General features: G+C 34.9%; 1 protein-coding gene across 1 annotated transcript; it reads left to right on the top strand.

Annotated features, from left to right (window-relative positions):
- LOC145686535 (uncharacterized) lies at nucleotides 1-27,786 on the top strand. The gene is made up of 3 exons (XM_081759973.1): nucleotides 1-163; nucleotides 21,051-21,324; nucleotides 24,643-27,786. Exons 1-3 carry the CDS (start codon nucleotides 155-157, stop codon nucleotides 24,783-24,785), a joined length of 426 nt encoding a protein of 141 aa, XP_081616099.1. The 5' UTR covers nucleotides 1-154; the 3' UTR covers nucleotides 24,786-27,786.

Consider the following 27,786-nt stretch of genomic DNA (forward strand, 5'->3'; position numbering starts at 1 on the left):
TATGCTTAATTGGCGCCTTAAAACCGCTACTCGAAATATTTCTGCATTTGGCGTGCGTCGCTCAGATGATCTGTAACGGACCATGCAAAGGTTATAAAAGTACAATTAACAAGGTCATTGGCACAGGATATTGTGGTTTCTATCAGAGAAGGACATGCGGTTGGTAAGTAACAATAGAAGATTTTTTCTATATTATAATACAGGCTTATATAACATATATAAATAATTATAAATTTATACTCATGTTTTGGTTCTGAAGTGTGTGTGTGTGTGTGTTTTTAAACTAAGATGACCAGATTAAGTTCTTCCTTATTTAGAGAATCTCTGGAAAGAACAAACTAGAAAAGAATTTCTTATTATCTTTGCAATATAGTTAATGTTATGCTGTTAGGAATATGTGTAAGAGGGTGTATTATTACTGTTAAGAGCGTGTGTGTGCGTGTGTATTACTGATAGGAGAAATCAAACGACAATAAATTCATTACTGACAGGAGAAATAAAAAAATAATAAATTCATTACTGATAGGAGAGATAAAAGAAATACATCCATTACTGATGGCAGAAAGCAAACAACAATGAATTCATTATTGATAGGAGAAATAAAAAAAAAAATAAATTCATTACTGATAGGAGAAATCAAAGAATAATAAATTCATTACTGATAGGAGATATCAAACAACAATAAATTAATTTCTGATAGGAAAAATTAAAAAAACAATAAATCCATTACTGATAAGAGAAATCAAATAGCAATAAATTCATTACTGATAGGAGAAATCAAACAATAAATTCAGTCACCGCTCTGTCTGACGGCAAACAACATACTCTCTTTAGTGCCGTAAAAATGAGTTTGTTTTCTTGAGTTTCTTATAAACTACGCATGAGTAGTCACCCTTGAGTATCTCAGCTTGTTCAGTTTGCTGTCATCTAAAGGTTCATATATTCATGATTTATGGACAATAGTTATACAAAAGTTAAAACTTTAAAAGTTAATCCAATTCTGGATTATATCTCGCTAAATCATACTGTAAACTGTCGTCTTAAGGCATCATAACGTAAAGCTTAATTAATTTATACTCCAATAACAATTTCATTAGTGGCGTACGCAGAAATTCATCAAGGGAGGTTCAAACCTCAAAAATCTTATTATTTCAGGCTTTTGTAAACACGTCTTATTATAGTAAAGGTTTGTTTTTGTATAATGTTTTGTTTAAGAAGGGTATGGGGGGTTCTAACCCGGAAAGTCTCCTTGCAAACGCAATTGAGTTTCATTTTAGTAAGTGGATTGGTTATGGGGCAGCATCAACTTCTAGATTTTCAAAAACATTTGTTTTTTCCGATTTTTCTAAAACTACGAACGATGATTTAGTCTCCTTGTCACTCTGTTCAGCTCAGTAAGATGTATCGATTAAAATATGTATTATAATCGGACGTTTCTTTCTCTCTCTCTCTTTCGATAAACGCTAGTTATATTGCAAAACATTTGTCTAAGACAGTGGTGCCCACCCCCCCTTATGTCCATGACGCACCCCCCCCGCAATTGTCTATCCATAGGTGTTCTTCCATGAAAAAAAAATCTTTTCGATTAATTTTTACACCCCCTCAAACATATTTATATAGATTTGTAACCCCCCCAAATATTTCAATGACGCAGTTTGCGTCATAGCCCCCCCTTGTGGGCACCTCTGTCTAAGATGTTGATAGTTAACGTTTAGACCAATGAACAATATGTATTATGTTTTGTTTAAGAGTCGCAATTTCAACAGAACTAGAAAGCAGAGCTCTAAACAGTCAAATCTACGAAATATTGGTTACTAATTAAACAATGTATACTAGCCTCGGTTAATGTGTGTGTGTGTGTTTCTGTTCAAAGTAGTATAATTTGCACCAATTGTTAGCTGAGTGTATGTGTATTTTTTGTACAAAAAAAAAAAGGAAAAAGGAAAAAATAGAAGCAAAATGCAAATGAACAAAACAAATGTGGCTGGCACTTAATAATCTACGAAACATTGGGCACTAAACATACTAGGGAAAAATTTGATAAGAAAAGGGAAAAATTGATAAGAAAAGGGAAAAATTTGATAAGAAAAGGGAAAATTTTGTCAGTCGAGGGAAATTTTCTTAAGGAAACCTACGAACACTCATTATTGGTTGAAATCAAACAACAATAAATACAATCTGCTATTTGAATGATGTAAATACCTGTATGGTGTACACAGTGGCGTATTTAGGGAGGATTCCGGGCTTAAGCCCCCCCCCCCCCGAAATCTTACTTACTATAGTAAAGTATATGAAATATCTTGCAGAATTTCCACATTTTCAGGCAAAGCCCCCTCCCACGAAAGTTGGCAAAGCCCCCTCCCCCGAAAGTTAACAAAGTCCCCCCGAAACAAAATCGTAAATACGTCTCGGGGTGTACATAATGAAATAAATATTCTAACTCAGCCAGGTGTGCACTCAGAATTTTTTGTTGAGATAGGTCCAAGGTTTTGGAAGGGGGGGGGGGGATTTAATACTAGAAGCTAGTATGTCTAAATAGTATTGTACGGGTATTATACTGTAACCGAAAAGACGGTAATTAACTGTAAAATACCTTCATTTATATTTTTTAAAAACTAGTGTGTTTTTAAAAGAGAAAGAGTGCAGATAAAGTATAAAATCAAATGTTCATACTACATCAATCATTTCCCTGTTAAACGAATACAAGTAGTTTTATTAAGGAATTGTACAAATGTGTGTTGAGTTAGGAAGATTTTTGGGAGGGTTCAGTACTTGGTAAACACGCCATTAAGCTTCACAGAATACTGCAAACTCTTTAATGCCATTAAAAGTTCGTTTTTTCCCCTTTGATTTTCTCGGAAACCACTCATGAGAATTTATCCTTAAGTACATATATGTCATTTTGTACAACTTGATGTGATTGGATATTTAAACAATTATAAAAAATAAGAGTTAAACAAGCGGTGGCTCAGCGTTAGAGCGTTCATCTCTGGTGTATAGAATCCTTGGTTCGATTCCAACTCGATCCTAGTGAACTTTGTGATGGATGAACACCATGTTTGAGGGTTTACTCAGGGCTTTACCGTTTCCTCTCACTTTCTTCATTACACCATTTCCTTCATTTCTCATCATCACGGTCTCCTTTAGCCCAGCCGGCATAACCGTGGGTCATAAAACTTAAAGATCTCATTTCATTTAATTAAGAGTTAAACACAATTTTTGGTCTGTATTTCATTAACTATACTCTATCATGCCATCTTACTAGTATCAGAATTAAATATTTGATTAGTTTAGTATCAGTTTTGCCTTTAAAAATCGTGCAGCATCTTTTTTTTTCTTTTCACATTTATTCAATTTTCTCAAATATTGCGCATCAGAAAATAACACTATAGATCTATCATTTTACTCCGTTCATTGAGTAGTGGATCTTTCATGCTATTGGGCTTTTATTTTTACCGTTAAACTCTAATAATATTGTATAATTATTATTATTATTATTATTATTATTATTATTATTATTATTATTATTATTATTATTATTATTATTATTATATCGAGTACTCGAGTGGCCTTGAAAATGTACTCTAAATCTTCTAGAAACAGCTTAGATATAGGATTACCACACATAACTTTCTTCATCCAGACATGGCCTCTATTTTGAGCAATTAGAAGGTTCCGTTTTTCATTTTCTTAAAAATGAAAATATATATATATATATATATATATATATATATATATATATATATATATATATATATATATATATATATATATATATATATATATATATATATATATATACAGGCTCGGATTAAGGGGGTGGAAAGGTGCACATGCACCACCACCCTCTTCGTTGTAAATATACTCTATTTAAAGTGAGAAACTAGCTGTGAGTTTTGAGAAATCAATAGTTTCAGTCAATTTTGTGAAGGTTGAAGCGAAAGGATTCATCGAGAGCAGATACTCAGCATTTCCAGGGCAACTCCTCATTCCCGCCACAGATGTTTCGAGGTATTTAAAAACTCTAATTTAATTCAAGTGTACTGGCTGTAATTTGTGCACCCACCTCAGAAAATCCTGGATCCGGCCCTGTAAAGACAAACGCACTCACCAATCCAAAAATAATAGTAGTCAGTATCTCTCACGTACGAATTATGAGAGGTCTTCTGCCCTCCACCCTGCGGCTTTTGGTTTGACAAAAAAGATCTCAAAACCAGAAATAAAATTTCAAAAGCAGACAATTAGATTCAGGATAATCAACAATGAATTTGACAATTCATATGCATGTTATAAAATATCTTAACTTTTAAGACTTCACGTTTGTGTAACGCTCTCTCTCTGCATTGAAGTACCAGTGGTCGATTGCAGTTTTCGGTTCAAAGTTCTTAATTGAAGGGCCATTGATGGGAATTGTCGGCAAGTTATGCAGTTTACATAAGTCTTCAGTGAGTTCCTATAGCCAGTCTTCACTCTGTTGACACTGCTGAAGTCTCTCCCACATGAAGCTGTACTCACAGGTAAAGCTGAACAAAATGTAGCAATTGGAAGCAAATTTGGGAATCTCGTAATGAAGTTTTCACTGTAATTTTTTTTACAGTGTCTCATTCAACGTCAATGAAAAAAAACAAAAATATATATTCTTCTCTTTCCACGTCCGTTGTGCAGACTTCATATTCCATGTTTTCTCTCACTCGGTGATAATTATTTTCGTGCGAAACGGAAACTGCGCAGCTCTGTGAGTTTAGGCAGAAACCATTCCTACTGAACATTTGTCGTCAGCTCTTAAATTTCTAGTCGTCAGTGGCGACCAGAAATATATTATTTGCGTGTACAGAAAACTGTTGTACGACAAATAATTGTTAATATTGATACATATTGTTGTAATGTTTTATCTCCACGGAAATATAACACACAAGTGAAAAGTCAAGAAACAATATAGCCGTCAAACATATTATAAAAGTTTAGTTGTAAACATCATATTTTCTTTCTATGCCGTTAAGAGATTTTTCGAGAAATAAATTATATTTTGGTAAAAATTTTTAAAAATTCAATTTCTTATAGTCTGTCATATGCACTCGCCGACTGACGGGTAGGGCTCTGGGGTCGACCGACCCTCCTAAAAGCTCTCTTTTCTTCGAAGATGAGTTGCTTTTGAGATACACAGAGTCACGCGTCTCCCTTTCAACTATTGCAAGTTTAGAATTCCCTCGTACAATGTTGCACTAGTTTATTTTAAGTTCCTGGTTGTTCGATTTTCGGTGGGGACACTCCGTCGAAAAAGTATAAAAACTTCTGCAGAGCAGCCATCCTGAGAGATGTTTTCCTCAATCACAACAGGAATACTACATAACAAAAATTTCAGGACGCTTCTTTCCTTCCCCATTCATTACTTCTTTCAATTCTGCGGACAGTGCAATCGCCAAGAGATATCATCTCTCATACGTCACAGGCTAACATGGCCATGTCTGCCGAAAGCCCAGAAATCTAATTCCTAATCTTGTTTTGAGTTAAACTCCATAATCCGAGCTACGTTCATTATTCAGGAGGCGATCCGCCATATGCATAACTAAAGATGGAGCAGGTCACCGTGGAACCTGTTTCCTTTCTCTGAATACTGTTGGAGTAGGAGCTCAAACTGTAATCGTTGATTTAATTCTCAGAAATAAGGACCCATGGTCCCCATAGCGAAACATGCTGGTTACGCAAATGCGATTCGCAATCCTTCGAAACAAATCTCGAAACAATCCTTCTAGATTCGTTAGTAGTGTGGGGGCCGCGGTGGCTCAGTGCTTGGGGTTCCGGGTTCGATCCTAGCTCTCGCCAAGCGAACTTTGTGGTGGACAAACACCGTGTGCGTGGGCTATCTCGGGGCTCTCCCGTTTCCTCCAACTTCGTTCATTCCACCATTTTCATTCATTACTCATTATCACCGTCTCCTTTAGCCTAACCGGCATAACCGTGGGATGTAAAACTCAAAGATTTCATTTCATTTTTTCCGTTAGTAGTGATATGGTAACACTATGTTCGTGCACGAACAAACTTTGTTTTACTTTTAGCAGGGGTTAAAGTGGATCTGAAAAGGTAGCGGGTCGCATGACGTCACACCACACATGACTTTCTTTATCCAGACATGATCTCTATTTTGGACCCTTAGAAGTTCCAATTTTTCATTTTTTTTTAAAAAAGGAAAATGCATATATCCTATTGTAATCCGTGCCTATCTTTGCCTATTGTAATTTTTAGGAAGTGAGAGGACGCTATAAATATATTTGGAAGTGGGGGAACGACGTCCCTTTGCAATCCCCTCACTTTTACTCCCTGACTTTCAGGACTCATTCTTTCAACCAAACTAGGAATAAAATTTAGTCTAATTAAAAAAGAAAAAAATAGAACAAATAACTGAAGAGATAATCAGGAATCAACTGGAGCTGTCAGGAAGAATGAAAATGACATGAAATTTCTAATTTCTACAACCCACTGAAATGTCATTTAGGATAAAGTAGGCGTATATTTAACACTAGAAGTCCGCTTGGGGGTCTTTTGTGACCCCAACATAACATATTTTATTATATTTCTTACACTGTTAGTTCTATTGTTCTGTTTTATTGTGACTTTGCTTTGGAGAGTTTTCTGTCTATAATTTTATAATTTTTATTCAAACAAAGCAATAAACTTAGAAACAGAAATACAAACTTTATGAAAAACTGTGTGCTAGAGTCTCAAAAGACCCCAAGTGGACTTCGCGAAACTTTCAAAAATGCAAACACCTTTTATTTTCCTGGAGTTATAAATAAAAGGATGGGTCTGGAATAGGATTTAAAATCAAAAGTATGTTTTCTAGTAGAATATTATTTCAGATTTCACAGTAAAATACTTATAAGAATCTGTTTCTAAGTTAGTATCTATAGAAACTTGTTATTTTGTATATGGGTTATGCGCATGGATGCCTTACTATTATTTAAAATATTTTAATTAACTCTAAATCAGTGAAATAAATAATTTGAATTTGAATTTGAGTTTAACGCCCTGTGTGAAATAAATAAATAATCAAACGTAATTACTGCGAAATTAAGTGTGGGGTCGAATTTGACCCCATGCGGACTTAACGTTACAATCTTCGATGCGGTCTTCTAGTGTTAATGAAAGTGAATGTACATAAAAGAATTAATGGGATGAGAGTGTGGGAGCAAATGGAAGGAACATATGAAAGTTCACGGGCAAGTGTTTGTCCACCACAAATTCGTATGGGTGTGGATCGCAGCAAGGAGCGCTCTAACAAAGACACCGTACGGACGTTATCAAGAGGAACGAATTGTGTTTAATTTTCTTAACTATTTAAATAGCTATCTATTTTTGTTAGGCAGTCGTATATTCTGAAGATCTGAAATTGTTTACCAGAAAAATCATTCAGTTTAACGTCCCACGTTGTGCCCTTTAGGCTAAGGGAGACGAATGATTAAGGCAAGTGAATGATGATGGAAGAATTGGTGGAATGAGAATAAGGGAGGAAACGGAAGTACCCCCGAGAAAATTCACGGATACGATGTTACTTGACACGGGGATCGAACCAGGAACCTCCCACATCAGAGATAGGTGCTCTACCACTGACTACAACGCATGTTTTTCACAGTTTATATAGGATAAAATGTATACAATGCAACGGTATTTCTCAATAACCTACATATTATATTTTGATATTTTATAACGCATGCATAAATACTCTAACATGAAAAACTTTGCAAAACTATTGGGGAAATAAAAGAAAAAGTGACGGTGGTAAAATGACACTATGTGCATAGGAATAGGCGCATATGTTGTGATTCAATTTCTCAGGTGCAATGCAGAAGTAAAGCTTACTAGTTATATGTACACTGTCCAGCCAAAACATTATTACAACCATCTACTTTTTGAACGAAGTTGTTGGGCTGACATTAGAATCACAGAACACAACAGAACTGCTTTCTAGACGGTGAAAGGGATTTCATTTGATCTGTCAGTGTGGTGTTTGTGTTCAAAATGGGACGGGTCAGTGATGTGTTAGAGTTTGAACGAGTCAAATTGTGGTCAGACGGTAAGATACGAACATCTTGGGAACAGCGCGATTTGTCGGGTGTTCGCGAGCAATGGCAAAACATTGTATGCTCTGATAAATTATTATATTGCCTTCATCGCATCGATGGCCGAATCAGAATCCGTCGTATTGAAGGTAATAGCTCACAAGATGTGCACAGTAGGACGACAACAGATCAGTAGTGGCTCCAATGTGATTTAAGAGCCCTCTACATAGTCATCCGTGGGCCCACTAGTGCGTATGGAGAGCACCATTTTGGCTCTAAGCTATCGGTAGGTCACTGCTGGTCATATGCACTCGTGCATGTCGAACATTTTTCCACTAATGGGATCTTTCAGCAGCACAATGCCCCTTATCATAAAGCCTACATTGTAATGCAGTGATTCGAGGAACACAATGATGAATTTGAATTGCTGAAATGAACTCGAAAGTCGCCTATCTTTACTCAATTGAGTACCTATCGAATGCTATTTAACGACAGATATGAGTCCATTGTGATACTTGGAGGCATTAGGTGACTGGTATGTACAGATGCCTCCAGGATGGACTCATTACATCCATGCCAAATCGCATTGCTCTTGTCCTGGAGACAAAGTGGATGTATCAAATATTATGTAGGTAGTCATATGTTTTGACAGGTCAATGTAAATAAGATCTAAGTTTTCTTTTTTAAATATGTTTTTAAACATTTTGATATATTTTTCTAAATGTTAGACTCCCAAATTATATTATGTTGAAGTATAGGAAATCTTATTGAACATATTTGTTCTTTGTTAAGACAGATCAGAATAAAAATGGTAAGAGTTACCGATAAATGATTTCCTGGAATCGATTCACTGCCCCAAAATAGGTTTCATCTCATCCCCACCTTTAACAATTTATTCAAAATTGAAGTAGTAGGAAGAAACTAGTTACGGTTTCAACATTGAACATCAAAAAGCAAAAACGGTAATATATAGCAATAATTTTATTGGTAGGAGGAACTTGATTCAAAGACTCAAGTATCCTAAGTTAACTGTATTGTTGCAAAAGAGACGAGATGAGACAAAGAATAAAGTTTTCCCTTCTCGAAATCATTTTACGTCTCTTCTCGAAATTTTTATCATCTCGTTCTTATAGAGATATTTACAAAATGTATACTCTGATATGTTTTTTTTTTCAATAACATCTACGTTACGAGATCCTTCTGCGTCACAAGAGGTCCACAAAAGATGTGATATAACATGTAAACCATGTGTGTATCGTGTAATGACTTACGTATCTTTAAACGTTGATAAGTATACTCTTCGTTGTGTTCGTACAATCACTTCATCAATTTATTTGTAATTTTTGTGGCATAAATCGTGTAAAACTAAGTTTCAGATCTAATATATGGGTGAACCAGTGTTGTCCACGACACTCGTTAAAGTACTCGTCTAGTCCCGAGTTTAAGAAGATATTTTTCATCTCATTCTTGAGACCATGCGAGAAGTTTCTTGTCTCTTGGCAGGGGTGGATCCAGGGGGATCGATCGGAGCGATTGCCCCCCCACACCAGAGGAGGAAACTACCCATCCTAGAACTTGGAGCCCTTAAAAGTAGCTCTAAGTAGCAGTATTACAACCCCCTCCCCCCAGAAGTCCGTCCTGGATCCGCCCCTGTCTCTTGGGCAATACTAGGTACTTATCTCTACTAAAACCGGAAATGATTAAAATTTGTACAACTTACGATTTTAATATTAATCTCTACAGATGAAAAGCAGGAAGAGATAGTGAAAAATGGCTTTTTAATATGGATTTGGCGTCCAACTAACAAGTTTTGTGCTTAGCTGTATTCTTCTATTCGAAACCAGAAGAGATGAATGTGTGCGATTTCCGGTTGCAACAGTGGTCACCATAGTTAAAAACAAACGATAACATGTAGCAAGAATAAATTTCACTTCCGAATTTATTCCTCGATTGTAACAGGCGATTATAGATGTGTTACTTCGAGTTTCAGAATTGAATCTGGAAACCTACTTGTTAATTTTATAACGTGAAACGAAACACTTTCTTTAAGAACAAAACTTATTTTACAAAATTGTGCCTATCATTACACAGATAAAAGTAAAAGATTTCATGAGACTGTATTCAGTACTCGTCATTACCTTTGTAAGCCTTTGTATCATTACTTTTAAAGCGCAGTGTTGGCAAACGCTGTGAAAATGTACATGAATACTAACGAAATCCAATTAGTTCATTGACCACAAGCGCTATTTGTGTAACACTTGTATCAGTGATAAAAGTTCTATTTCTTTATGTGATTTAACGAAGATAGAATCTTCCTTTGTGCGTTGCTTTGATTCCAAATTGCTACCGGCATCTAGCGTCTTTCTCAACCCGTCTTAATTGCTAGTGATGTCAAGAGAAACGTGTCAATATGTTTCTGTTTAAATGATCTTATCTATTGAGAGCAGCGACCTCAAAATTAATTCTTTCCGATATGATTGAAAGATATTGCAGTAAATTAGTGAAACTTCAGTTTGTTTACGAAAAACTTGTAATTGACTTTCTAGAAAAAAATTACCTTAAAATAAAGTGTAGATATATTGTTTAGCAAAGTAGAGGGTTTAATATTAGGCCTATCATTACTGAAAAAAAAAAAAAAGAAATCACTATAAAGTTACCAAATTTCTTTTATATATTTGTGCTTTCTGTCCGTTCGTCAGTCTATCTATCCAGGAGACACGATATTTAAAGAACACAGAAAAATCCGTTATCCGGACAGCGATAAATTGTACAAATATACGGAATCTTTATATTTACTACAGAAATCAGTACGGAGCACACGTTATCCATATGCTACACACCCTCTGCCCATTTCAGTGCTTACATCTTCCATCATGCCGTTGCAGGATGTCTAACATCAACAGTCTTTTGTATATTACATCCGTATACATATGTTACATACGCCAGTTCTATGTTATATACTTCCATCTGTATATGAGATCCTGACCGCATATACATAGTTCTTTCGTTCATACGGAAAGTACGTTTATTTGGAAGACTTATACAGAAAGTATGTATAAACTATACTTTTTCAGTTATTCGTTAGCTCTACGTTAAGTTAAAAAACTACAGGATTTACGCACGTAACCTACGTTTTTACGTATGCAACATACTTCTTTTCTCAGTACGATTTCATAGATCACCATTAACTTTGATCAGGTTGTAGTAGGTCGAAAGTTTTGAATTAGGTTCGTTAGTGAAGGTGATCTATTCACCGGAAATGGTAGAAATCAGCCATTTCCGGTTTTAACATTGATGACTATAGAGCAAAAAACGGTAATATATAACGAAAAACGGTTTCCTGTAATAGTTTAAGCGTCCCAAGAATATATTTCGTCTCTATCTTGAAGTCTCCACTGAAACCACCAATGATAGAAATTCACTGCAACTTTTGATTTTAATATTGATGAACATACAGCAAAGACGATTATAAATAGCGAGATATGTTTTGTTTTTGAAAATCAATTTAGCATCTAATTTAGTATTATCTTCTCTCTTAACACGGTATTCAAATCAGAAGTGACAGAAATCAATCACTTCCGGTTTTAAGGTTGACCGTTATAGAGTTAAAACGGTGATAGCTAGGAAGAAGCAGATTTCTGCAATCAAATAAGCGTCCCAAAAATATATTCCATCTTCGCTCTAATCTCTCTACTAAAACTAGAAATAATATAAATGTACAACCATTTTCGGTTTCAAAATTTACTGAGCAAGCATCATCACACCATTAGTAAATCTTAAATACTTATAGTAAAATTACTATATTTTTTGAGTGAAAAATAGTGGATAAAGGGAATTGTTGAAGGGAGCCTGGAGGCAGAGTGTAATTTAAATTTGTACTTGCGTGTGAAGTTTTCTCTCAAGTACACCATAGTTTTTGCGTGTGAAGAGATAGACAATAGGCATGGTCTTTTTTCGAAAAACCTGCTTTTTCGATTTTCGGAAATTTCATTTTCGATTTTTCGTTTTGGAGATAAATTTTCAGTTTCTCGAAAGAATTTTCTTTTTTACATTTTTTGATGATTTTTCGTTTATCGAAAACATTCGTTTTTCGCTTTCCAAAAACATTTTACTTCCCATTTTTCGAGATTTTTTATTTTTTGAGAAAATGTTTCGATTTCCGTTTTATGAAAAAAAACATTTTCGAAGAATTAATTTTTCGGAAAGAAAAATGTGGCTATCCCTAATAGGCAGAGGGCAGGTAGAAACGCGGACTATTATTTACATTTAGATTGCGGCAGGCGTCTGAGCGAGCCACTAAAATAAATAAATAAATAAACAAAGAAATAGAATTTCAATTTCTACATTGTGTACACTGTGACGAACCAAATTCCTTCATGTGGTTTATAATGTGATACTGTTACTTCTTAGACTTAGAAAGGATACCGTGCATATGTAGGGTCTATAGGAAATCTCATAGAACACCATATATATTGTGTCGTCATATATTTCACAATATATAGCTATTACCTGTCGTTCTAGATCACCTTCTTGTCTATGAATAATAGACAAATGTATCAATAAATAAATAAATAAATCATAATATCCATCTTCCAATGAAACTACAATTAAATGAATGCTCATGGCTCCAGAGAAGGCATTATTTCCTGCAGCCGGTCCACATTGAGATGGGACTGAAATTGCATTTAAAAAAATAAAATAGAAAATCCATCTCAGGCCATCACAGGCATTAGACCAAAAACAGAAGAGATCACTGTTGCCACACTTGGTACAATTGTACCAAATTCAGCCCTTTTTGTCATTCATCGGCCCGTTGGTACCACGCTGGTACTTTCAGTCCCTTTTGTGAAAAACTTGGTACAATTCTACCCAATTCAGCACCATTTAACAAATATTTGTCACATTTTCAAAAGTGTCAGTAAAACTTTTCATACATTTCACGTTACTTGTGTCTGGGCTCTTTAAAAAATGCTGTTGAGCAATCATTCTGTGACGTTGCATCGCATAACGCTACAAACTTTGTGTGTCTATTGTGCTCCTTCGGTTGTGAAATTCGCTAGAATAAGCTGCAATAATTTATATTTTAATATTTTGTTATAACATAACTGTTTACACACAGAGATGTTCCTTGTTTTATATATATTTTTTTTTATATATGACCATAATACCGTTTTGGTTTTTTGGTCACTTTGAAATAGAAGCTCGTTTGGTTTCCTTACAATACATACCGAATATCATAACTGTTTTTCCTATGAATTTACGGCCTCTGCTATATTTCCTACGCGCGAGAAAAGTTTCATCTACTTCCACAATTGTTCGGTGTCCTCCTATTTGGATGTTTTAAAAAGTAATTTTTAAAATGAGCACTTTCTTGATTTGGACTCTTGGAAGAGGGGGGGATCTAGAACTTTACCTCTTTTAGTTTCGTGTTATAAAGCGATATATTTCACTGGCTTAAAATAATGAATTCAGCCCTTTTTGTTTCAATTTGGTACTATTTTTCAGCCCACTCCAGAGCGAGGACTGTGGCAACACTGTAAGAGATAGAAAGTGACGGCTTTTTGTTGTTCCAAAGAATAGGTGCCATCTCCGTTCTCATTTCTGTATTGCAACCTGAAGTGGTAGAAATATACCATTTCTTATTTTAATATTGACAACCAAACATCAAAATCAGTAGTAATGAACGATTTCTCTGATAGGAGTTCATGCTCCCAAGAATAGACCTCGACTAATCACTTATCACTCTACCGATTCGAATATTGATCGCTATACAGCAAGAGATGTCACGTCAGAAAAGACAGGAGAAAAGGGTGAGGACAGAAAGGAATTTTCTTCATTGTTGAAACAATTATATTGTTAAAAGTTTGAATATCCATTTCAACAATCAAGCCATTTCAACACTGAAGAAAATTCTAAATAAAAATTCGGCACGGACTGTTGCCTTCGATAGGTTATAAAGTTCCTTCTCTAAAAATTTGAAGTCTTTAGGTTGAAATTTGTAAGAGAAATCGTGAATTTTCGTGAAAGGTAAAATATACATGAGAGAGATACGAAGACTGTAGTGATATCTATCGGCACAACATGTCCCTTCACACCAACCTTAAACCTTGTGTGATTTTATGTTCTTATTTAACCGGTCTTAATTAAACTGCAAGGCATTTTCTGCCCACACGCCCTTCCCTTTTTTTACTATAAAAAAATATGTGCTACCTTTTATATATATGCAAACAGTGGTCCCGCATACCATAGCCGATAACGCTCTCATCTTTGGTGAGAACAATCACAGGTTCAATTGCCGGAGGGACACTCTGTTGAAAGTTCGTAAGGTTTTCCCGGGCTTTCCTCACTTACACCAGGGGCGTATCGGGATTGTATCCAACGTAAATGGTCTCACGTCGCCTCTCCACTACTCCGGATAATGTCATTACTGAATTAATTCATTACTTATACATGATAGGCTAAAATGACTATATATGCCAAAAGCCCAGAAATATAGTTCCAAATTCCTAACATATGGAAACACATTGTCTGTCAATTTTTTTCTTCCGCACTTTCTCTCTCTTTGCAAGTTGAATTAGCTGCAAAATATGGTGTCCTTGGTGCAACTTTTTTCAAAAAATAAAAAAAAATTCGTATCTACTAATCATGCTTTAATTAAATGTGGCAAATATCATATGATATAGGGATTATATGATGTGGTGTTTTCTGAGGTACATTTTGTGCATGGACCTAAAACTCGAGTCCCGATAGGATAGTGGTGTCATTTGGACCTTTAGAGAGATGGGGCAATTGTCTCCCGGAGTTTGAAATATGCATTTTTAATCAATAATAATATAATTAATTAATGAAAAACACGAACATATACCTATATCGGAGAGTTTTGCCCTTCCCTACCCCAAATGACACCACTACGATAGGACGTCCAAATTAACCAAAAAGTCTTTATTGAAGAACGTATTGAAAATTTTCCGAATTTGTGGAATGTGACACATGCTTATGATATCGTTCTATATCCTGTGTAATTCTAAAGACGATGATGTACGAATCATTTATCTAAGGCACATATATAATTAGAGTATGAATACAAACTTCCTGAATGTTTGTTATTTTTTTCTCAATATAGTTGCAAAAATTCCTTTTATGTTCTTATGTACTAAGGTTATTTCAGTGAAAGTGGCATGTGTATAAGCTACGATATACACAGTATTTTTCAGGTACTTTTTACGCACCTACCTGAACCCGGAATGCTGAGAAAGGTTAATTCACACATAGTGCACCTTTTCCATGCTATACCCAGTCCGTGCTGTGATACACAAAGTTTCTTTCCAGACTTTTACATTGAATATTCATTGGGTTGTCTATTTGTAATTCACATATGACCTGCAGTTCCCATGCCATAGAGGTCTGCACGGGTCGGAATTTTTAGTCCGAGCCCGTGCCGGCCCGGCCCGTGAATTTACAATGTGAGGCCCGACTCGAGTCCGAAATATGTTTTAGCATTTAGGCCCGAGCTTGTGTGGTAATCAAATGAGCCCGAATTATAGAAACTTAATAATTAACGCAAAATTGTATTTTTATTTACAGGAATTAGAGGTTTAATTTTGCAGTTGTACTTTAAAAGTTTTCCAAAAATAATATATATCGTTGTACAGTATTTACAAAGTTAGACCCGAAAAGGCCCGAGAAATATTGTTGTATATTTAAAAATTCACGGCCCGAGCTCGGCCCGGTCCCGAAGTGATATATGCTTTGTCGGCTCGAGACCTCTATTATGCCTTTCCCCGACAGGCCGGCTTGAAGAGAAAGCAGCCCGGTCGTGGCTTTTCAGCCGTGAACTTTTCGCTTTCTTCGGAGCACATGAAGCGACACGAAGTTGACCAGAACCAAGGGAAATGGTGTAGAAAGCAGTAACGGGAAATGGTGTAAGTAAAATGGTCGCCACCGTGGCACAGACGAAGTATGAAATGGGAATAGCATGGACACGACATACCATGAGTGAATTAACCCTAAAAGTACCCCATAATTAAAAAAAAAAAGTCATTTATAGGGAAATTTTCAGAAACATTTCTCCGATTCTCCCTTTTTAATTTATGGGTCCATGACATGTGTTAATATGGTATCGTTCAGAGTCGTGACTAATTGTAAGGGCAGTGACGTACGAACCATAAATCTACAACGGTATGTTGTATTATTATTTACCTGTACCGATCTTAGAATGGTGATCAGAGGTGCGACAACGGAGCATATTTTGTAAAGAAGAAGAAAAATTGTATTAAAAAGGTTTTTAGTGCTCCTTAGTTACCAAACGATAGAATAATATAAATAAGTGAGATTGTTGATTATTAGATTGCAGGGTTATCAGGAGAATTGATATTTAAGAAGTTAATTGCTTGTAATAAGTATATTAAACGAAGGTATAAAATAAAATGATATTTACGCTTCAAAGTTCTGCTTTTGATATTGTGGCTCAAGAACTATTTAATTAAGAACCAGTGGTGTTACACAATTAAATGGTGCCTTCATACCGGGAGTTAGTGTATCGTTCTGAAGTACAGTAACAACGGACACAATTGAGCCCAATATTTATGTTACTATATTAAGAAGCGGTAAACGAATAAATCGAGGTATGTCGGAAACAGAAGGTATACAAGACCGACCTATGCAAAGTGGTAGTCAGGCTGCTGATACCGTGACCGACCTTTTAAAACAGATATCATGCCAAATGAACCAACTCCAGCAAAATATGGTTACCCAACAACAATTTGAGGAGTTCCAGCAAAATATGGTTACCAAACAACAATTTGAGGAGTTCCAGAATGTAACCCATCAACAATTGGAGGACTCCCTAAAGCAATTACAACTTAAAATTGAGGAACGACTGGAGGATAAAATGGATCAATTACATCGTAAAATAGAAGGTCAATTGGAGGAACAGATTTCCACGAGATGTAAGCAGTATGACCAAAAGATGGAACGAATATCCCAAAATTACACTGAGATGCAGGATGTAGTCAAAGCCATGGAATCGGTAATTAACGAACACACCTTTCACATCCGAGAACTCCGGGAGGATATGAATTGTTTGCAAGAGTGGTACCATACTACTAAGGAAGAGCACGACGGTGGACATAGACATCAGTCTCACAGTGCACATAGAAATCAGGCTATGTATAATGGATTAGAACCAGTAATCTCTCATGATGGTGGTTATAGAAATCAGTCTCCTTTTTAGGAACCAGAACCAGCAACAGCTCATCGAGTTTTGGAGGATAGTGAGTCTTCGGGATATAGTGAAGGAAGTACCGAAGTTGGAAGAAGAAAGAAATATTCATCCCGTAGGAATTCAAAATGTTACGGTAAATATTCAAAATCTCATAATAATGACAAACCTTTGCGATTTTGCGAGGTAAAGTCATTGACCAAATTTAGCGGTGGACCTGATGATATTCCTGCACGGGTATTTATCGAGAAGTTCGAGGACGAATGCGACTTGATAGGAATCAAAGAATCAAAATTCCTGAAGATACTTCCACACGTCTTACAACCTCCATGTTTAACGTGGTTCAAAGCCATTCGAGAAAATCTCCACGCTTATTCAGATTTTAAAGCGGCCCTACTATCCAATTATGAAAACGACTTTATGCTTGCTAACAGGGATGCTTTATTACGTACCAAAGTTTTCGATCCCCGAAGTCACAAAAATGTTACGGAATTTGTAGTATCGACATACAACGAATTAAAAGCTCTAAATCCTAATCATCCGGAATCACGTATAATTGCTTCAATTCGCATACTATTGCCGTTTAGATTACAACAAATGCTAATGTCTGCACAATGTGTCAATTTCAGTCATATGGTCATGTTAGTGCAGAACTTCGAGAGTCAATATTTGATGCAGAAAAATAATAAAAATCCCAGCAGAGGTCAGGGTAATGTTAGCCGCAATCCTATTAATTATGCTCATATTCGCAATATAAGTGTACAGAATGGAAATTGCTCCAACACACAAGGAAATGGCAATCGTCGTTTTAATGAACGAGCGTGTAATCCAAATAATACCGGTAACGCAACTCAACCTAATGGAAGAAATAATAATAGGAATTTCAGAAATAATCACCGAAATTATAATCGAAGTAACAACAATTATCGTAATTATGCACAAAGTCGGTTCATAGGTGGTAGCAATTATAATAACAGAAATCCAAATTCTGTGTATGCATACAATCGATCCGATTCTACTCAAGAATGCGGAATACAATGTTCCTTAATTGCGCCCTTTGAACGAATAACTTGAACCATTAAAAAGGCGTCCGACAGATTTGTTTTAGATCGACTTTGCTTATGTCTATGGTTAATGTGTTCTTTATTCAGTTTATTATTTTGGCAACCTACCGAAAATACTAGAAAGATATGAATGGACTTAGTTAAAAATGTAGTCCCTCCTGAGATCATAAGTAAAATTAATATAAATTATGTATAATAGAGGGAACTCAATCTCAAAACGAGATAAACGTCGTATTTCATAATTATATAACTTATTTATTGTATTTTTCTTCATGTTATTTTATCTTCAACTATTTTTCTAGTGTAACAATTATTTTCTTCAATGTTAAAGTATGCTATATTGTTTTATTGTGTTCACAACACTATAATTACTCATTAAGCCCTTTATGCGATCTATATGTATATTCACGTAGAATGTTTATTCCGTGTTTACATCTGGATCAATTCTATTAGAGAACATATTTATATTTAATTCAGTGCAATTATATTTATCTTCATGAATTAAACTATGCACATTATAGTAAATATAGTCCAATGAATCAAAAAATTGTGGACCGTATTATTATTGTTATTTTTCTGTTGATGTACCTTGATACTTATATTACAATGTAAGGCCAAAGAATATGCTTAATTATGTGATTGATTTTATGATACAGATGTAAAATATAATTTTATGTATATACAAGGGCTGATCAAAATGTGTATACTTGTACGGTCCAGGATTCTTTTCATTTATTGTTAATAAATAAATGAAATCCATGTTCGTGGCGCCAGATACAACGGTATGTTGTATTATTATTTACCTGTACCGATCTTAGAATGGTGATCAGAGGTGCGACAACGGAGCATATTTTGTAAAGAAGAAGAAAAATTGTATTAAAAAGGTTTTTAGTGCTCCTTAGTTACCAAACGATAGAATAATATAAATAAGTGAGATTGTTGATTATTAGATTGCAGGGTTATCAGGAGAATTGATATTTAAGAAGTTAATTGCTTGTAATAAGTATATTAAACGAAGGTATAAAATAAAATGATATTTACGCTTCAAAGTTCTGCTTTTGATATTGTGGCTCAAGAACTATTTAATTAAGAACCAGTGGTGTTACAAATCTAAGGTTATTAGGGTACGAGCAGCAGCTTCCGAGTGAAAACATACAATTTAGTTAACAACCCCATGATTACCACTGGTTGTTCAACTTTCTATTAGTTTTATTAGTAATATACGAGGCGTGTTTTCTAAGTAAGACGTAGAAGAAAACAAAAACAAACCCATTTTGAAAAAAGTATATTTTCTCAACAAATTTACTGTTACATGAAAGCCTATAGCTTAATCTATTTTTCTATATAGTAATTTCCACCAATATTAAGGTATTTATTGTATCATACAGCAAGCTTTTGAACACCACCCTCATAGAAGTCTGCCGCCCGATTTGACAACTACTGCAAGACGGCTGTTTTGATATTATCATCGTCGTCGTGGCGTTAACCACTCCGATGGGTTCTTCAAATGCTTCTCCAGAACACTTCTTCAAACATGTGCGTGAGGAAATGTACCAGATAAGACGAAATCGTAAAGCGTCTATTTTCTTTCAGATTTTCGTTAACTTTCTGCACCAAATTTTCAGTGAATTCACAAAATAGCCCACTTCGTTCCTCATCATGAACATTCATACGACCATCTTTAAAAGTTTTAATCAATTTCTGTACCAACCTATTGCTTATAATGTTTACTCCATACACATAATCTGACGATGAATTTCAGCCGCTTTCATGTCGCTGGCACTAAGGAAACTAATTACAGCGCATATTTCACAGTCGGCAAGATTTTCAATGGGTGCAGGCATTTTAACTAATCACACACACACACACACACAAAAAAAAATGTAAACGTGGTCGAATGTTTCCGTAATCCCTTTTATGGTTTGACAACATATGTAGGTACACAGCGAACATACGTGGGATCCCGACCGCAGCGTTGCAGCGACCGAATTTCAAAACGGAACTTACTTAAAAAGCACGCCTCCTATATATTACTAATTTGTAACTGTATTTTTTCCTATTTTGTTAAACAGAAAAATGGAGGAAATTTCGAACTAATGTGTAATGTAATTATAAGGGTCAGTTCTATGAAATTCGCCGAAAGTGCTAAAAAGAAAGAAATGTACACTCACAAATCAATACTTTTCATCACTGGCAACATGTTTTTTCTTTATTTGAAATACGAGGTGACATTCTTTTCTAAGAATCATTTCCAATATATTAGAGAAGCATAATGCACTCTCTTTTGCACTTCTTGGTTCGAGCAGAAGTGGATCCCAATGAAACGTTTCTTCAGATCTCAAACATATTGTAATAGTGTAAGGCGGACCCAAAGGGTAGGTTGGATCTGACAGGATGTCCTGACGACACTATATTGGCTGTATGGGGTCTAGCATTATCGTGAAGGAAGATAAGAGTCATCATCGACAACGACAATTCTTAATCTTGATCTACCCCACAACAATGAAAAGATATTGATAAATACCTCTTGGCTTACAATCTCAGTGTATTAGCTTTCGACGAGTCCCATTAGACTGGCCCTTATCATATCTATTTATATAGAAATACGAATATTTTTTTCTTAGCAAGTAGTCAGTAATTATTTAGTTCTTTTTTCTTCTTTCTCTTTCTTGAGCTTTAGTATTCTGAAAAATTCTCCTGGTTTTCAAGGTCCTCCTGCTGGCCCTCCTGGTGGGCGCTGGCTTTGCTAAGCCTTCGTCAAGTCCACGAATATTCTTTACTTTCACTACGACAACCACGACGCCGCGTCCAGTGCTACCAAGTGTAGGAATCTATGATTACTTAACAGCATTGCTCTTTGGATTACGTCCCTTCAGACCCTTCAGGAATCAAGCAACAGAGGAGGAAAAACCAGAAGAGGCCGAGAAGAACATAGAATTGGTTAACGTTGAAGAAACTGAAAACGCAGAAAAGATAGAAGAAGGTACAATTATTTGTATAGTATTATTAAAATAATAATAAATATATAAGATTAACGTACGCTTAGGCAAAGACTCTCACTATGTTTAGACTGTCAGATCCTCTCAGTACAATTTATTAGTTAGATTCGAAAGACAAAGACAATTATGATATCGACCAACTGATCGGTAACAAATATACAAGATAAAGGTGAGAAATGAAACAGACAGCTAGTTTTCGGTATCGGTAGTATTACTATTAAGGACATGGAGTACAAACAAAATAAAAGCAATAATATGAATTGTGAAATAAGCACTTAAAGTTCTTCCCAAAGCTCAGCCCCACTTTTATTTTATTTTATTTATTTTATTTTATTTTTGAATATTAGTGAATAACACAAAAACAATTTAGAGTATAGACAATAAACAGCATTTTGCAGACACTACCTTGTTTACGGTCATTAGTTTATTTAATAGCATTTTGTAGAGACCATCTGGCTCACGATTGTTAGTTTATTTAATATAATTTTGTAGACACTACTTGGCTCGTAGTTATTAGTTTATTTTAATAGCATTTTGTAGACACTACCTGGATCACGGTTAATGGTTAATTTAATAGCATTTAATAGATACTGCCTCTCTCACGATTATTAGTTTATTTAATAGCATGTTTCAAATAATTCCCGGTTCACTCTCCATATTTTAAATATTTTTCATTATTTTCAAGTTTTTTTTTTGTTTTTGTTTTTTTAAAGCAGGACTGATATTAACGAAAAGCCCAGGAAGGAAAAGAATCTATTTTGCGTTGCAAAAAGAATTTTTTAAAAAAGGAATCATTTTGTTTCCTGTGGAGTGCTGTGATCTATGGGGCATAAACTTGAATATTACGATAAAGTGACAATAAAAAATTAAATATTTTGGAAATGTGGTTTTAAAGAGGAACGGAGAAGATTGTTAAATGCTAGGAATAGAAAACGAATTAGGAATTGTTAGGAATAGTATGTCCAACATTTACTCAGTTCCTTTTTTGTGACGATAATGGTTTGTAATAGGTAAATGGATCGTTTAGCACCGAAATGACACTTGTCACCTCAATAACAATGTGCATCGCTACACCTGCAATTTTTCATGTTATAGTGGAAATATCATAAAATAGTTTTCTTCAGTTTTTTTTTCTCTCCTGCAAACATTATGAATATTGTGGACATGTTTGCTTTTTGCAGTAAGCTGTTCATATGAGCAAAAAGTCGTATTGCACCTCCTTTTATTTTCTTATTTATGAATAATTTATAATAGCTTTTTCACGCTAGGAAAACAAGAATGACACTTGTTAATAATGGATATAATCAGAAAAAGCATTTTTTTACTTCTCCTGGAAAGATTGTGAGCTCTGGACAAAGCGGTTTTTCGAGGCGCAGCTAAGATACCTCTCATCTGAAGTAATCTTCAAAATATTAACGAATGTTTGCATTCATTAATATGTTCTTACAAGGAGACTTACGGAAGTGTCACTCACCGATTTGAATGAAACTTGCATACTTGTAGAACATCGAAAAATAATCGACACGTATTTTTTTCTTTATTTCAGCAATGGTGAAGACTTAAGGGTGGAAACCACCATTTGAACGTTAGGGATTGTCTCTAAACATAGACCGAAAAAAATAATTTAAGTTAGAAGAAAACATACTGTCAAGGGTGGGGGGTTAGGATAGCTGATTCAGAATCTGACGTCAAAATTACAAATTTCAAAATGGCGGATCCAATATAGTGATTACAATTACAAAATATCTTCTGGTTTGATTTTCTTTGCAGTTAGCGAAGAACAATTTTAGTTGGCAGAGATTATTGCGAGGAAGTTGCAGACCAATTTGAAACCTCTTTTCTCTATTTATTTTAATGGGATGCTTAATTAAAGTGAGTCTCTGCACCTCTCACTATAGTGTTTACAGGGACACAAACAGTAGAAAGTTTGGCACAGTCAATAAATCTATGACTCGTAGCTACACCGTACAGCCTTTAGCTTTTGAAAATGGTGTTTTGTTATCACCATGGTTAATTATTTTGCAGGAAAGTACGGAACATTTGGCCCTGTAGTCCGAAACAACCTCTTTAAATCTGAAAATATCCTTGTGAAAGCGTTGAATTCACGAAAATTAACATAAGATCTTGTGAGATCATGGTTTCAAGAGGTTTTTCTCCCAATTTCTAATTCGAAGTCTATTTTGTTATTAGATTCATGGAGTGGTCACAATTCATCAACTTTTGAATCTATTTTAAGAACATAAGAGTGCCTCAAAATAAAAAAAAATAAAAAAAAACATTCTGCAGGAACAACTGGTTGAATTCAGCCTCTTGATGTGTTCATCTTTAGACTGTGGACATATTACTGATATTGTACTGTACAACTATAACATAAATTTACATCTCCGTAATAATATAATTTAGATCCAAATCACTGATTCATAATCAGTTTTCTTCTTCCAAATTTGCAAACCTTATTAGATGTGCGTGATACAAAAACAGTTATCGGAAGAAGATTGTGCTGCATTTTGCGATTTGTCAGTTATTGCTGTAATAAGGTTAGCTTAGTGTAAACAATGTTTATGCATCATACACTTTTTTTTTTTTTTTTTTTAACGAAATAGCATTACTGTGAAGCGTTTTCTGAATAAACTCATAATTATAACAATTGAGGATATATGAAGTTCTGACATAGTGAGGGGAGGAAAGCACCCCGAATAGGCAGAGGTGCAGAGACTCACTTTAATCAAGCATTCCGTTAAAGTAAAGGGGTTTCAAATCCGTCTGCAATCTTCTCCTAGTAACCCCTGCCAACTATAATTGTTCTTGGCTAATTGCAGAGAATTTCAAACTAGAAAACATTTTGTAATTGTAATCACTATATTGGATTCGCCATTTTGAAATTTGTAATTTTGACGTCAGATTCTGATTTAGCTGTCCTAAAACCTCCTGACAGTATGTTTTCTTCTATATTAAATTATTGTTTTCTGTCTATGCTTGGAGACCAGCCCAAAAGTTCAAAGGGTGTTTCTTCTATATTAAATTATTGTTTTCTGTCTATGCTTGGAGACCAGCCTAAAAGTTCAAAGGGTGGTTTCTACCCTTAAATCTTTACCATTGCCGAAAAAAAAAAATGTGTCAATTATTTCTCGATGCTCTACAAGTATGCAAAGTTTCATTCAGATCGGTGAGTGACACTTCCGTAAGTCTCCTTGTTAGTGCTTTGAGTTTTCTTTGACAACGGTAACTTTGGAGAGCAATTATGATGCAAGTTTAACGAAATATTTATAAAACTTAAAACGTTTCTGTATTTTACTTTTCAGATTCAGATTCGAGTGTTGACATTGATGGTGTGATGTCTAAAACAAGTCGATCAGCTCATGATGAAAACGCAATAGAACAACAACATTCACCTTATCGCTGGAGACACAAACACAAGTATAAAGTTCCTTTCTTTTGGTTATGAATTATTGAAGACTATTCGCTGTGTTAGTACGAACATAAACAAGGAGACTGTTGTATGTGGTTATTGGGAGTAAAACAGAAACCAGTTTGTTCTTCTCAAATTCTTTCAATTTTAAAATTACCAAAATCTTATGCATAACGTTAATGGTGTCTTCACAATCAGATATGCAAAAATATATTGTATAGAAAAATACTAACCTAATTAACTTCATCAGAAAATTTTAATACAATGTATATGGAACCTTTCGAGCTCATCAGTAAAGCTCTTTTTCACACTTATCAACTTAAAGTTAAAAATTATGAATTAGCACACGAGTGTGAAGGAGTACTGTATCTACAAAGACTATGAATAGATGGTATTAGTGGTTGATTCAAAACACATTAAAACTACGTAACAAACTAACAAAAAAAAAAAAAAAAAAAAAATTTAAATCAATTTCTGAATACATTGTGAATGTGTATCCATCTATTACACTATAATAGCTACATTTCAGTAGTTTACAGAACAGGAGCGTTATTTCAGAGTTTGCTTGCGGGGAGGGGAGGCAAGCCCCCTTGATATAACGCGTTTTTCACTGATTTATATACTACTATTCTATTAATAAAATCTATATAAATATCAAACTCAGTGGGTGCAATTGCCCCTCCGTGCCCCCTAAATGACGCCCCTGATATAGAAATTGATCCAATGGCAAACAATTTTTACAACATATCTCGGCAAATTGTTTGTAGTGCTTCTGAATTTTTGCAACAATTTTGATTTCACTATAGTGTAGTTAGATTCACTATTGTACCGACGTATCATAACAGAATTTTGTTTTGCTTCTTTCATGTCCCTCTATTCTTGAAACGAAATCCCTTTTTGTTTCTATATTTATTTACGCCACACTAGCAACTCACTGCATGTACACCTTGTTATGAAGAAGATTTTTAAAAATAAAACTATTATTGTAGGTTCGGAGGGGGTGATTAAGCTAGTTTTATGTTGAAATTCTGAGTTTGAGTGATGATAAACACTTAAAGTATGATATGGTAATCCAGACTTTATTTTTATTATCCTGATAATCACTCGTTAATCAGTAGGTCCACGTCTCATATAGCCTCGCTGTTGAACGGGACGCTAAACTCAAAATCATCATCATCATCGTAGCACTAGTCATATTTAGCTCATAATGATCTGATTTATTTTCTCTTGAATTGGGCAAACCAAACATGTTCTCGTTTTAAAAATAAAGAAATATGTAGGAAACATAAATAATTTAAAATAGAAACGTGCATGAACTTTAAGAAAACATTTAAACAGGCTGACCTGCGCATTAACAGAATCAAACCGTTGCAAATATTCGAAAACAGAGGTGGTGTTAAGTGCTCTAGGGCCAATGATGGCCCCAAGAGGCCAGTGTACTGGTAGAAATAGCGATGTGCTTTTATATCTACTTCTTGGACGAACCATACTCAAAACATTGAGCCCCGGTAAGCACGTGGCCAGGTGGTGGCCCCATTGGCCACCCCAAACTCCGCTTCAATTCGAAAGGAGAATCACCAATTTAGCTTCTGAGATATTATCCGTTTCGAGTTCCTTTTACGTTAAAACTAATGGAAAATCATTGTTTCATTTATGACTTATGAAGTAAATATATAACTAATTCTGTCCATAACTTATTTGTAATAACTTCAGAGAATTATTAGGAAAATGTAGTTATCATATTGTAATAGACAGATATACAGATTCGTAACATACTTAACTATAAGTATAAAAGATTCAGTCATTTATATTAGAGTAGAGACTAGTTTTCAGTTTGAGTTATTGAGTTTTGTTCTGAAATCTCTACTAATTCCATCTACTAATAACTTTATAAAACATAATATACTCTTCCTTGTGCTAGGACATAGTTGATTTAGTACGTGTTGTTAGTTGATCAGGTTGAATAAGAGTCTTACTGATGAGCTGCAAACATTCTACATATAGTCTGTTAGAACCAGGGGCGGATCCAGGGGGAGCGATCGGGACGATTGCCCCCAGAAGATGAAACTTTTTTTATTTTATATATAAATAAAAACTATCCCAGAATTTGGAGGTCTTAAAAGTAGCTCTAAGTAGCAGTATTACAACCCACCGCCTCCCAGAAGTATTATTGGATCCGCCCCTGGTTAGAACGTAAGGACGTAATTTGGTCTGTCTCCAAGGGCGCCGATCCTTGGGGACCCGGGCTCCCCCCCCAAAGCTCATGTGGGTCTCCCTATTTTATTTATGAATGTACAATATTTGGCATAATTTTAATGCAATTTATCTGAAAATCCTCATATATATACCTTCTGCATCTGAATGGGCCCCCCAAATTTACAGAGAAATCGGCGCCCTTGTCTGTTTCCCTACATAAAACAATATTTATCCAGAGGCTGATCTAGCCCGGGGCCAGTAGTGTGTAGGCCCCCCAGTTTTTTTTTTTGAGTGACAAAATAATTTAAGTTATTATTTATAATTTTTTCTAAGTTTATTAGCAAACTCATGATAAACCTATATTAGTCTGGGTTCTGGCTGCCCCCAGTTTTAACTTTTTAGATCCGCCACTGGATTCGTCCTCTCACTGTCCGCTTAGTATCAATGCATGAATACGTTTGCGAATTTGAATGTATCTTATTTGTATATGTGTCCCTCTATGGGTGTGATTTTGCATTATTTGAATTATTCGTAATTCATACTCTGACTTCTTTTTTAAGTACATTTTCCTCCTTTAGTATTGTTCATCATGTATATACTGACAACACAAATGTCTATATTACATATATTCATATATGTTTTCGTCCTAATGCAATACATTTATTTATTCATTCTATGTTAAAGTAGAACATTAATGGTAAACGTTTCCTTTAATAGTGATAAACAAAATTATCAATGTTGTTTATTAATATATTCTCTAATTTATATAAAAAAATATATCCTGTTTCTATCTATGTATGCATGTATATAATTGAAAATAAATGTTATTTTTATTACTGTA

Source organism: Thermobia domestica, chromosome 5 (assembly GCF_964235325.1).
Source record: "Thermobia domestica chromosome 5, izTheDome1.hap1.1, whole genome shotgun sequence".
In the NCBI taxonomy this organism is placed as follows: Eukaryota; Metazoa; Arthropoda; class Insecta; order Zygentoma; family Lepismatidae; genus Thermobia; species Thermobia domestica.